Source organism: Zea mays, chromosome 5, assembly GCF_902167145.1.
Source record: "Zea mays cultivar B73 chromosome 5, Zm-B73-REFERENCE-NAM-5.0, whole genome shotgun sequence".
NCBI lineage: Eukaryota > Viridiplantae > Streptophyta > Magnoliopsida > Poales > Poaceae > Zea > Zea mays.
The window spans coordinates 218,267,766-218,279,554 of record NC_050100.1 but is presented as its reverse complement, the minus strand read 5'-3'; the positions used below and the strand labels follow the sequence as shown (position 1 = coordinate 218,279,554).

The 11,789-nt window shown below is 51.4% G+C and overlaps 1 protein-coding gene and 1 non-coding gene across 2 annotated transcripts; both read left to right on the top strand.

The window, feature by feature from the left end:
* The first annotated feature begins 2,739 nt into the window (after positions 1-2,739).
* LOC103627781 (ferredoxin--nitrite reductase, chloroplastic-like) lies at positions 2,740-5,993 on the top strand. The gene is made up of 4 exons (XM_008648080.3): positions 2,740-3,463; positions 4,044-4,398; positions 4,489-4,777; positions 4,882-5,993. The coding sequence occupies exons 1-4, from the start codon at positions 2,854-2,856 to the stop codon at positions 5,626-5,628; spliced, it is 2,001 nt and encodes a 666-aa protein (XP_008646302.1). The 5' UTR covers positions 2,740-2,853; the 3' UTR covers positions 5,629-5,993.
* Positions 5,994-7,657: 1,664 nt separating this feature from the next.
* On the top strand, positions 7,658-7,730 carry TRNAA-CGC (transfer RNA alanine (anticodon CGC)). Its single transcript has one exon. It is a non-coding gene; the product is annotated as a tRNA-Ala (tRNA).
* The last annotated feature ends 4,059 nt before the right edge of the window (positions 7,731-11,789 follow it).

Genomic DNA, 11,789 nt, shown 5'->3' with positions numbered 1-11,789 from the left:
TATCTACTAATGGAAACCTAATCACTTTTAGTTGATCAACATTGCACAGGGTAAACAATTAACTACGTGAATCAATAACATAACGGAATTTTAAATTAAACTTCCTATTTTCCCATAGCATGAACAGTGATTAGCCTATTTAAAATACAGTAATTATGATCACAGAAAGTAAATAAAATAAAATAAAAAAAATAAAAAACAGAGGGGGGGGGGCGGTTGAACCGGCCCTAGGGCGGTTGAACCGGCCCTAGGCGGTTGAACCGGCCGGGCAGGGGGCGGCGCAGGGGCGGGGCGGCCGAGCCGCTGGGCGCGCAGGGGCGCGGGGCAGGGCGCGGGGGCGGCCGAGCGGCCGAGCCGGCCAAGCCGGGGGCGCGCGCGGGGGGGGGGTGGGGCGGGCGGCCGAACCGGCCATGGGGCCGAGCGGCGAGGGGAAGGGGAGGGAGGAGAGGGGGAGGGAGGAGAGGGAGGAGGGGGGGGCTCACCGGTGACGGGGACGGGGCGGCCGAGCGGGGCGGCCGATCGGCGACGGGGAGGGGCGGCGGCCTAGGGGCGGCGGCTAGGGCAGGGGGCGGGTAGGGGGCGGCGGCTTGGGTGGGGAGGGAGAAAATGAGGGGGGAGAGGGAGAGGGTTAGGGGATAAGGGAAAGAGGGGGGGGGCGGCTGGGCCTACTAGGCCCAAGAGGGGGGCGCCAGGGGGCGGCTGGGCCGGCCGGGGTCGGCCCACGGCGCGGGAGAGAGAGAAAAAAAAGGAGAGAGAAAGAGAGAGAGAAAAGAGAAAGAAAAGAGAAAGAAGACATTTTCGAAATCCGATCTTTCTACATGAATGCATTTGCACTTTCAAAGCAATCAAAAGAAATGCAAGGTTCGGCATGGTGCATCAAACAACATAAAGTATTTAGGGTTTTTATACGTACGGGAATTCCAAACCGGATCCCGCTAGAACTTTGGAAAAGGTCAAGGTTTAGCGAGGGAAAAAGAAAAAGAAAGGTAACGCCCGAATTTTGGCGAGTAAAGAAAAGAAAAAAATAAAAATTCAACTGCAAAATTCGGGGCGTTACACCAGATCAAGTCAAAAAGACTTGGAGTTTTGGAGTCCAACATCGACCTCAAACAAGCCAAAAGGATCAAAACAGTGAAGAATGTTAAATATGCAAGTTTGGTTGTTCACATATGTTGCATGCACCTTCTACTACGCATATGGCACTTTTGTTTTTGCTCTCTAACCATGTTTGTAGAGAAAGTGCCATCGGGAGCTCTGTTTGAGGTGAAACAGAAAAAGCTGGGAGAAAGGTAATATTCTGGGACTTAGTCAATTGAATTATACTCTAAATGTGTTTGTCTAAGTCATAGGAGGATCCTCCCAAGAGTTGAAATCAAGTGGAGAAGAGTTGGAGAGGTTTGGCTCTGTCTGGGCCTCTCCGAGCACTCACCCGAGACGCCCTCGGGCGAGTCGTATTTGTGTATCCCATCCGAGGATGGTCTCGAGCGGGCCGTGTCTGCGGGAGGCCTCAGGCGAGGTGTAAATGTGTCTCCTGTCCGTGGATGGCCTCGGCCCTCGGGTGAACCGTGACTACGTCTCCCGTCCAAGGATGGCTTTGTGCGAGCCGGGACTGTGTCTCCTGCCAAGGTTGGTCTCGGGCGAATCGAAAGTGCGTCTCCCCCCGAGGTTGGTCTCGGGCGAATCAAAATTGCGCCTCCCGCTGAGGTTGGCCTTGGGCAAATCGAAATTGTGTCTCCCGCCGAGGTTGGTCTAGGGCGGGCCGTGACTGACTCGAGCGAGTCGGGACCTCTTTTTATATATTTCCGTGGTCTAGTTACTCTTTTTTATATATTTTTATATATTTTCGTGTCGCTCGCTACACGCGCGGGATGGAACGACATACGAAGAAATTGTCACTTTGTTCGTATATTGCTACAATTTCTATATATCATATAATTTGATCGATGAGTTGCAGTGGTAGAAACTAAACATTTTTATAATATAAGTGCGTAGGATTCGAGTCCTCCATGTCCTATTTTTTAAAAATATTTTACGATCGAAGGAGGCGATGTATGAAGAAATTTACGCTTGGTAGAGCCGTTTTTTTGGTTACAGAAACTAGATCAACTTCACATGAAAACGAAGGATTCAGGAAATTCTTCCGACATGGCCTAAGGATTTAGAAGGTACGTTCTGTCCGTGTCCGGCACAATCACGATGGGTGGGCACAGGCGCACAGCCACAGCGCACGTCGTCCTTGCACGCGCGTCAAAGGACCCCGGCCGCGCGTGTGGCCTCCAACTCGAAACGTGTGGTTTGGCCACCGGTGCCGGTGCCGGTGCCGTCTCGGCCGTTGCTGCCTGCTCGATCGGTAAGATTGCCAGAGCAGTACCGGTCGACTCGGCGAGGATCCCGGTCCGGCCAGAAGAATGCAGATGCAGCCGGAGATATTATTAGATACAGTAGAAAAGACAGTGCACGGCACGCCTCTCGCCGGACCCGTGCGCGAGCGTCTCACCGACCCTTTGGGCGGCTCATGGGGCGCCCTGCCCTGCATTGCCTTGCCGGTGTAACTAGACCATGCAGGACTGGCTAAAAAAACTATCGCAGGTTCGTGTATGTGGCCTCGGTATGATTGGTCATTGGTCGGGTACGCTTTAACTAATCCACAACCACCCTTTCTTTACATACATGTTTGCTGCATACGTGCGTGAGTTGAGCTTGCTTTAACTAATCCGTCTCTTCTTGGCTATGAGATGTTTGGGTGGGATGGAAGGACGGACGCCTCCTCTGCTTCAGCAATCAGCAATCAGCAGCAGCTGAAACCGGACCAGCACCGCAGGCCACGCTGGTAAAGAGAGAGACAGAAAAAACATGACATATCCCAGGCTGCGACCCAGACCGTTCCAGGTACGTGGATCGCCGGCTGCATATCTGCCTGCCCTCTTCAACTCCCCAAGAGCCAATAACCAGCGCGGCGCGGCCCCTCTCGCCCCCATAATAAACAACCGCAACGCTCGCCACCCATGGCTACCATACCACCACCACAGCACAGGGACAGCAGCAGTGCCACCGCCACCACCAACACCAACCATGGCCTCCACAGCGTCCCTGCAGCGCTTCCTGCCCGCCTCCCCGCACGCGTCGTCCCGGCGCCGCGCCGGCCGCGCCCGAGCGGCCGTCTCCATCCCGTCGTCGTCCCCGCCGGCGACACGGGATAATGAGGTCCCCGCGGAGCGGCTGGAGCCGAGGGTCGAGGCGCGGGAGGGAGGGTACTGGTCCCTCAAGGAGAGGTACCGGACCGGGCTGAACCCGCACGAGAAGGTGAAGCTGGAGAAGGAGCCCATGGCGCTGTTCATGGACGGCGGCGTCAGGGACCTCGCCAAGATCCCCATGGAGGTGATCGACGCCGCCAAGCTCACCAAGGACGACGTCGACGTCCGCCTCAAGTGGCTCGGCCTCTTCCACCGCCGCAAGCACCAGTGTACGTCCACTGCCTGCCTCTGCGCCGCCCCCCCCACCCACCCCCCCCCCCCCCCCCCCCCCCCCCCCCCGTGAAATGCAGATTTACTTGCTGCTCGTAAAATGCAGTCATTTGCGACTGGATTTCAGATGACTCTGTTCTTGATGCACTATTACATGACTGCTCTGTAGTCTGTAGTGTGCAGCTTACATAACTGAGAAAAAAGAAGTCTCACCTTGGACTTTTAGTAGGCAATAGAAAATTTCATCAAGGTGTTGGTACTAAATAGCAGAAAGCATCCCAGTCGCCGTCAGTACTAAATAAAATACACCTCAAGAGTCAAATGCCAAGCATACCAGTTATAGTAGTAGCTTTCCGTAGATAACGAATATACCCGCGTCACAAATAACGATCTTTACTTTCTGTTATCCCGAACCAGCGGTTTCAGATTCGTTTTCTTTCTTGGACCATCCGTTCTTTTGGACAAAGACCTCCTCTCGGACTGGGTTCAGTTCACTCTGAGCCCGAGTCCGTGAGACGAAATGGTGATTTGCTGCTAACTAACGGCTCCTCCATGGACCATGGCTATGCTGCGCTGCAGACGGGCGCTTCATGATGCGGCTGAAGCTGCCCAACGGCGTGACGACGAGCGAGCAGACGCGGTACCTGGCGAGCGTGATCGAGGCGTACGGCGCCGACGGGTGCGCGGACGTGACGACCCGGCAGAACTGGCAGATCCGCGGGGTGACGCTCCCGGACGTCCCGGCCATCCTGGACGGCCTCCGCGCCGTCGGCCTCACCAGCCTGCAGAGCGGCATGGACAACGTGCGCAACCCCGTCGGCAACCCGCTCGCCGGCGTCGACCCCCACGAGATCGTCGACACGCGCCCCTACACCAACCTGCTCTCCTCCTACATCACAAGCAACTCCCAGGGGAACCCCGCCATCACCAACCTGTCAGTAGCGTAGTGCCTCTCTCTGTTTCCCTTTGTTCCTTGGCACCACAGTGTCAGAAATCTGACAGTGACACGCCCTGGTGCTAACAGGCCGAGGAAATGGAACGTGTGCGTGATCGGCTCGCACGACCTGTACGAGCACCCGCACATCAACGACCTCGCCTACATGCCGGCCGTCAAGGACGGCAAGTTCGGCTTCAACCTTCTGGTGGGCGGGTTCATCAGCCCCAAGCGGTGGGCCGAGGCCCTGCCGCTCGACGCCTGGGTCGCCGGAGACGACGTCGTCCCCGCGTGCAAGGCCATCCTCGAGGCGTACAGGGACCTCGGGTTCAGGGGCAACCGGCAGAAGACGCGCATGATGTGGCTCATCGACGAACTCGTGGGTCTCCTCTCGTCTCATTCGTTCAATTCAACCAACGCTTGCCGCCGCCTGCCCGTGCCCCAGGCGTAGGGAAAACAATGACACGACGCGTGCACGTGCAGGGGATGGAGGTGTTCCGGTCGGAGGTGGAGAAGCGGATGCCCAACGGGGTGCTGGAGCGCGCCGCGGCGGAGGACCTCGTCGACAAGAAGTGGGAGCGGCGGGACTACCTCGGCGTGCACCCGCAGAAGCAGGAAGGCCTGTCGTACGTGGGCCTGCACGTGCCCGTGGGCCGGCTGCAGGCCGCGGACATGTTCGAGCTGGCGCGCCTCGCCGACGAGTACGGCACGGGCGAGCTCCGGCTCACGGTGGAGCAGAACGTCGTGCTCCCCAACGTGAGCAACCGGAGGCTGGACGCGCTGCTCGCGGAGCCGCTGCTGCAGCGGCAGCGCCTCTCGCCGCAGCCGTCGCTGCTGCTCCGGGGCCTGGTGGCGTGCACGGGCAACCAGTTCTGCGGGCAGGCCATCATCGAGACCAAGGCGCGGGCGCTGCAGGTGGCGCGGGAGGTGGAGAAGCGCGTGGCCGTGCCGCGGCCGGTGCGCATGCACTGGACCGGATGCCCCAACAGCTGCGCCCAGGTGCAGGTGGCGGACATCGGCTTCATGGGCTGCCTCACCAAGGACCGCGACGGCAAGGTCGTCGAGGCCGCGGACATCTTCGTGGGCGGCCGCGTCGGCAGCGACTCGCACCTGGCGGACGTCTACAGGAAGTCCGTGCCGTGCAAGGACCTGGTGCCCATCGTGGCCGACCTTCTGGTGGAGCGGTTCGGGGCCGTGCCCAGGGAGAGGGAAGAGGAGGATGAGGAGTAGGAGCAGTGGAGCACAGACTTCCCGGTGACCATCCACGGTTTGTTGTAAAGTAGACGCGCTGCCTTCTTCCATGGCACGATTTGTTTTGGTATTGTCGTAGCAACAAAATGTCCCCTTATTCACGTCACAGAGAATAAGTAACACGCTTCACTGTCAATCATCCCTGCTTACTACCAATTGGTGATAGGTAATGCCACTCTGGCTATTGTCCAACTCCAATCTCCATTCTTCTCACGGTAAAAAGTGTAATCTACAGCGCAACAGTGCTTTGCACGATGATATGCATGACTAGTCACAACCTTAGAACATGATGTGACTACCATTTTCAACATGTACAATGTAATGAAAAGTCACCACAGTTTTAAGGGTCTGTTTGGTTGGGCTGTGGCTGTGAAAAAAGTTGCTGTGGGCTGTGAGCTGTGGAAAAAGCTGCTGTAGGCTGTGAGCCGTTAAAAAGCTAAAAACCGTTTGGTGGAAACTACTAAAAATCGTTAAAAGTTTTTCGATATATGTTTTCACAGTTCCATCCGAAAAGCCACTAAAAGCAGGTTCAGGGGTGCTTTCAGATTTACACTGTGAGAAAGTCGGCTTTTAGAAAAAGCTGCTTCCTGAATCCAACCCTTTGGTTGGCTTTTGGCTTTTAGGGGGCAAAAGCCAAAAGCTAAAAGTCAAACCAAACGCACCCTAAGTACTGCTGTACTGTACATCTATGGTAATCCACTGTGTGCAGTGTACTCATAGGACTAGAGATGAAAAATGGCCAGGTTAAATTCCGTTCGGTCCATCCTAACTTTTATATTTAATCTGTTAAAATTTGTATTGAGGGTATCCTGACTGTTATCTAACGACAGAAATGCAAGCTGAGACTGGTTCTATGTCTCAATGTTCCTATTTTGTGTTTCCATATTTCGATAGACATGTTTCCATTTGAATTGAACTTTTTTTTTGTTTTCAGTGACTCCCATTTTCGGCCTTTTGCTATTTTTCGTAATAAAATATAAAAGCAAAAAAGAGACTAGGAAATGTCACCCATTAAATTAAACATACTTATATTTATTTTTATCATAGGAAATGTCACCCGATGGCGAATCTAGGATTTAAAGTGAGTGGTACAATCTTATAAAAATCATAATAAATAAATGATTTTGTATTTTAAGTCATATAATATTTGCGAATCAAAATAAAAAAAAATCAAAACCATCTATAAACTATAGCAGATCAAAATTAGAGAGAGGGCCGGCCCACCCTCTAGATACGTCACTGATGCCACCCCCACACAACCGTAAAGCATTAATCGTCTTTGAGCCAAGGGGTGGGCGTTCGGGTTACCCGAAATTTTCGGGTCGGGTAATTCGGGTTTTTAAAATTTCGGGTTTTGAGAATCAATACCCGAAATTACAACGAGTTTTTCAATACCCAAAAATTCGGGTACCCGGAATTTCGGGTTCGGGTTCGGGTATTCCCGAACTACCCAAACTATTGTGTTGGCTTCATAAAAACACATACACCATATTAAATTAGTATAAAAATATAGTTTGAATAATGATATACATGGACATATAAAACACAAGCAATCTACAATTACAAGTTATGCACACTTACATATAATTATAAATGTACAAATTAATAATTAAGCATGACATGAGTACATGACACATGAAAGTTCGGGTAATTAGGGTATTTCGGGTACCCGATTGTGATACCCGAATTACCCGAAATAATTTCGGGTTTTGCAAGTTGCTACCCGAAATTCCCGAACAAAATTCGGGTTTCGGGTATTTCGGGTTCGGGTTCGGGTATTCCGGGTTCGGGTTTCGGGTTACGGGTTTTTTGCCCAGCCCTAGCCAATATGGCTATTCATGGTGTCAAAATAAGCATATAAAATGACTTGTACATGTCCTAAATTTAGCTACATGTTATTCAGGAGTTTGTAACTGCTCTTGTGTTAGCTGAAAAGGAATGGATGGCCATCTAACTAAAGATAGATTTCAAACTACAGGTAGCATTGACTCTTGGCTTAAACATCGAAGGGGACGTAGCTCATATGGTAGAGCGCTCGCTTCGCATGCGAGAGGCACGGGGTTCGATTCCCCGCGTCTCCAATTTTTTTTATGTTTTGCCTTTGCTCACAAGGTCATCATTCTAGTTCCTTTATTTTTTTTTTCCTTTATACAGGAGGCAAGCTCAGCATGGCTACCCAACATGAATTTAGGATCACTTCATTTCTCTCTCTCTAAATATGTGATGATAAAAGGACCTGATACATACTTGTTGCTTTTGCTCAACAAGGTCCATTTTCCTTTCTCTCGAATGTGTGATGATAAAAGGACCTGACACAAGCTTGTTTTATATACATAGTAGGTCATCAAAACTACTCTCTGCTTCGAAGTTCGAAGAAGAACTCTTCGTTCTAGTTCTACAGAGCTGATCCAGCAGCTGACAACCTATCAGCCAATCGTGGCAACGGGCTTGGTAACGGAGTCTGCTTATACAGAAGCATGAGCGACGACGAGGAAAAAAGGGTGCCTTGGCGGATCCCAAAAGGATGCGGAGAGCTGCAACCGCAAGGCAAAGCTTGGAGTACGCACAGCTTTAAATCCGGGGATGAAATTGTGCCGTGCGGCCCCTAGCTACCTTATCCTCGTTAAATTCTGGGTGAATGAAACATGGTGTGGGCCGGCCTACGGCGTCCTACCTTATCCTCGTCAAGAAGTCGACATGGATCACTAATGGTTCTCGAACGAATGCGGCTCGGATAAACTTCCAGCGTCGCTTTTGATCCGGGAATGGTGTAGTGTAGGGTCGAGGAGTAGAGCTGTCAAGTGGTTCAGGCTCTTTCGCTGGGAGTTTTGATGGACTCGAAGCTCATTCATAGCTCCTAGAGTTATCCGCTTCGAGAGACGAACCCTAAATACATATCATGAAATGAACTTGTAAATCGAATTCGAATCAGTACACAGCAGCCTGCACTGCACGTATGCGTGGTCAAATACCACGGCACGCAGTGTCCATGGTTTCTTTCTTCTTCTGCGCGCACGAAGCAGCGTCGTTGCATCGGCTGATCGGCATCCATGTCTATGATGTTGACCATCCCTTCTAGGGGTGCAAATATCTGAACGCTAGATTTTTCTTCAGTGACATCACACACTCGTAAACTGTAAATGTCCTTATCTGAAGCAGATTTTCTGTCGCCACTCGCCGCCGATTCTCGATCTGTATGCACTGCACTACGTAACCCGGCATCGTCCTCTCGATCGCAGCTCACGCCAACGAGGAAACGTCATGCCGTTCGCGCTTGCGCTGGTTCATTTCATTCTCTCTTTCTCCAACGGATCGGTTATGAGTAGAGCTGTCAAGTGGTTCAGGCTCTTTCGCTGGGAGTTTTGATGGACTCGAAGCTCATTCATAGCTCCTAGAGTTATCCGCTTCGAGAGACGAACCCTAAATACATATCATGAAATGAACTTGTAAATCGAATTCGAATCAGTACACAGCAGCCTGCACTGCACGTATGCGTGGTCAAATACCACGGCACGCAGTGTCCATGGTTTCTTTCTTCTTCTGCGCGCACGAAGCAGCGTCGTTGCATCGGCTGATCGGCATCCATGTCTATGATGTTGACCATCCCTTCTAGGGGTGCAAATATCTGAACGCTAGATTTTTCTTCAGTGACATCACACACTCGTAAACTGTAAATGTCCTTATCTGAAGCAGATTTTCTGTCGCCACTCGCCGCCGATTCTCGATCTGTATGCACTGCACTACGTAACCCGGCATCGTCCTCTCGATCGCAGCTCACGCCAACGAGGAAACGTCATGCCGTTCGCGCTTGCGCTGGTTCATTTCATTCTCTCTTTCTCCAACGGATCGGTTATGAGTAGAGCTGTCAAGTGGTTCAGGCTCTTTCGCTGGGAGTTTTGATGGACTCGAAGCTCATTCATAGCTCCTAGAGTTATCCGCTTCGAGAGACGAACCCTAAATACATATCATGAAATGAACTTGTAAATCGAATTCGAATCAGTACACAGCAGCCTGCACTGCACGTATGCGTGGTCAAATACCACGGCACGCAGTGTCCATGGTTTCTTTCTTCTTCTGCGCGCACGAAGCAGCGTCGTTGCATCGGCTGATCGGCATCCATGTCTATGATGTTGACCATCCCTTCTAGGGGTGCAAATATCTGAACGCTAGATTTTTCTTCAGTGACATCACACACTCGTAAACTGTAAATGTCCTTATCTGAAGCAGATTTTCTGTCGCCACTCGCCGCCGATTCTCGATCTGTATGCACTGCACTACGTAACCCGGCATCGTCCTCTCGATCGCAGCTCACGCCAACGAGGAAACGTCATGCCGTTCGCGCTTGCGCTGGTTCATTTCATTCTCTCTTTCTCCAACGGATCGGTTATGAGTAGAGCTGTCAAGTGGTTCAGGCTCTTTCGCTGGGAGTTTTGATGGACTCGAAGCTCATTCATAGCTCCTAGAGTTATCCGCTTCGAGAGACGAACCCTAAATACATATCATGAAATGAACTTGTAAATCGAATTCGAATCAGTACACAGCAGCCTGCACTGCACGTATGCGTGGTCAAATACCACGGCACGCAGTGTCCATGGTTTCTTTCTTCTTCTGCGCGCACTAAGCAGCGTCGTTGCATCGGCTGATCGGCATCCATGTCTATGATGTTGACCATCCCTTCTAGGGGTGCAAATATCTGAACGCTAGATTTTTCTTCAGTGACATCACACACTCGTAAACTGTAAATGTCCTTATCTGAAGCAGATTTTCTGTCGCCACTCGCCGCCGATTCTCGATCTGTATGCACTGCACTACGTAACCCGGCATCGTCCTCTCGATCGCAGCTCACGCCAACGAGGAAACGTCATGCCGTTCGCGCTTGCGCTGGTTCATTTCATTCTCTCTTTCTCCAACGGATCGGTTATGAGTAGAGCTGTCAAGTGGTTCAGGCTCTTTCGCTGGGAGTTTTGATGGACTCGAAGCTCATTCATAGCTCCTAGAGTTATCCGCTTCGAGAGACGAACCCTAAATACATATCATGAAATGAACTTGTAAATCGAATTCGAAGCAGTACACAGCAGCCTGCACTGCACGTATGCGTGGTCAAATACCACGGCACGCAGTGTCCATGGTTTCTTTCTTCTTCTGCGCGCACGAAGCAGCGTCGTTGCATCGGCTGATCGGCATCCATGTCTATGATGTTGACCATCCCTTCTAGGGGTGCAAATATCTGAACGCTAGATTTTTCTTCAGTGACATCACACACTCGTAAACTGTAAATGTCCTTATCTGAAGCAGATTTTCTGTCGCCACTCGCCGCCGATTCTCGATCTGTATGCACTGCACTACGTAACCCGGCATCGTCCTCTCGATCGCAGCTCACGCCAACGAGGAAACGTCATGCCGTTCGCGCTTGCGCTGGTTCATTTCATTCTCTCTTTCTCCAACGGATCGGTTATGAGTAGAGCTGTCAAGTGGTTCAGGCTCTTTCGCTGGGAGTTTTGATGGACTCGAAGCTCATTCATAGCTCCTAGAGTTATCCGCTTCGAGAGACGAACCCTAAATACATATCATGAAATGAACTTGTAAATCGAATTCGAAGCAGTACACAGCAGCCTGCACTGCACGTATGTGTGGTCAAATACCACGGCACGCAGTGTCCATGGTTTCTTTCTTCTTCTGCGCGCACGAAGCAGCGTCGTTGCATCGGCTGATCGGCATCCATGTCTATGATGTTGACCATCCCTTCTAGGGGTGCAAATATCTGAACGCTAGATTTTTCTTCAGTGACATCACACACTCGTAAACTGTAAATGTCCTTATCTGAAGCAGATTTTCTGTCGCCACTCGCCGCCGATTCTCGATCTGTATGCACTGCACTACGTAACCCGGCATCGTCCTCTCGATCGCAGCTCACGCCAACGAGGAAACGTCATGCCGTTCGCGCTTGCGCTGGTTCATTTCATTCTCTCTTTCTCCAACGGATCGGTTATGAGTAGAGCTGTCAAGTGGTTCAGGCTCTTTCGCTGGGAGTTTTGATGGACTCGAAGCTCATTCATAGCTCCTAGAGTTATCCGCTTCGAGAGACGAACTCTAAATACATATCATGAAATGAACTTGTAAATCGAATTCGAAGCAGTACA

Bases quoted from the DNA above. Each gene is read 5' to 3' on its own strand.
- LOC103627781 (XM_008648080.3), top strand. From the start codon at position 2,854: ATGACATATCCCAGGCTGCGACCCAGACCGTTCCAGGTACGTGGATCG. The intron at 4,399-4,488 runs GTCAGTAGCGTA...TGGTGCTAACAG, and splicing joins AACCCCGCCATCACCAACCT to GCCGAGGAAATGGAACGTGT. The intron at 4,778-4,881 runs GTGGGTCTCCTC...GTGCACGTGCAG, and splicing joins TGTGGCTCATCGACGAACTC to GGGATGGAGGTGTTCCGGTC.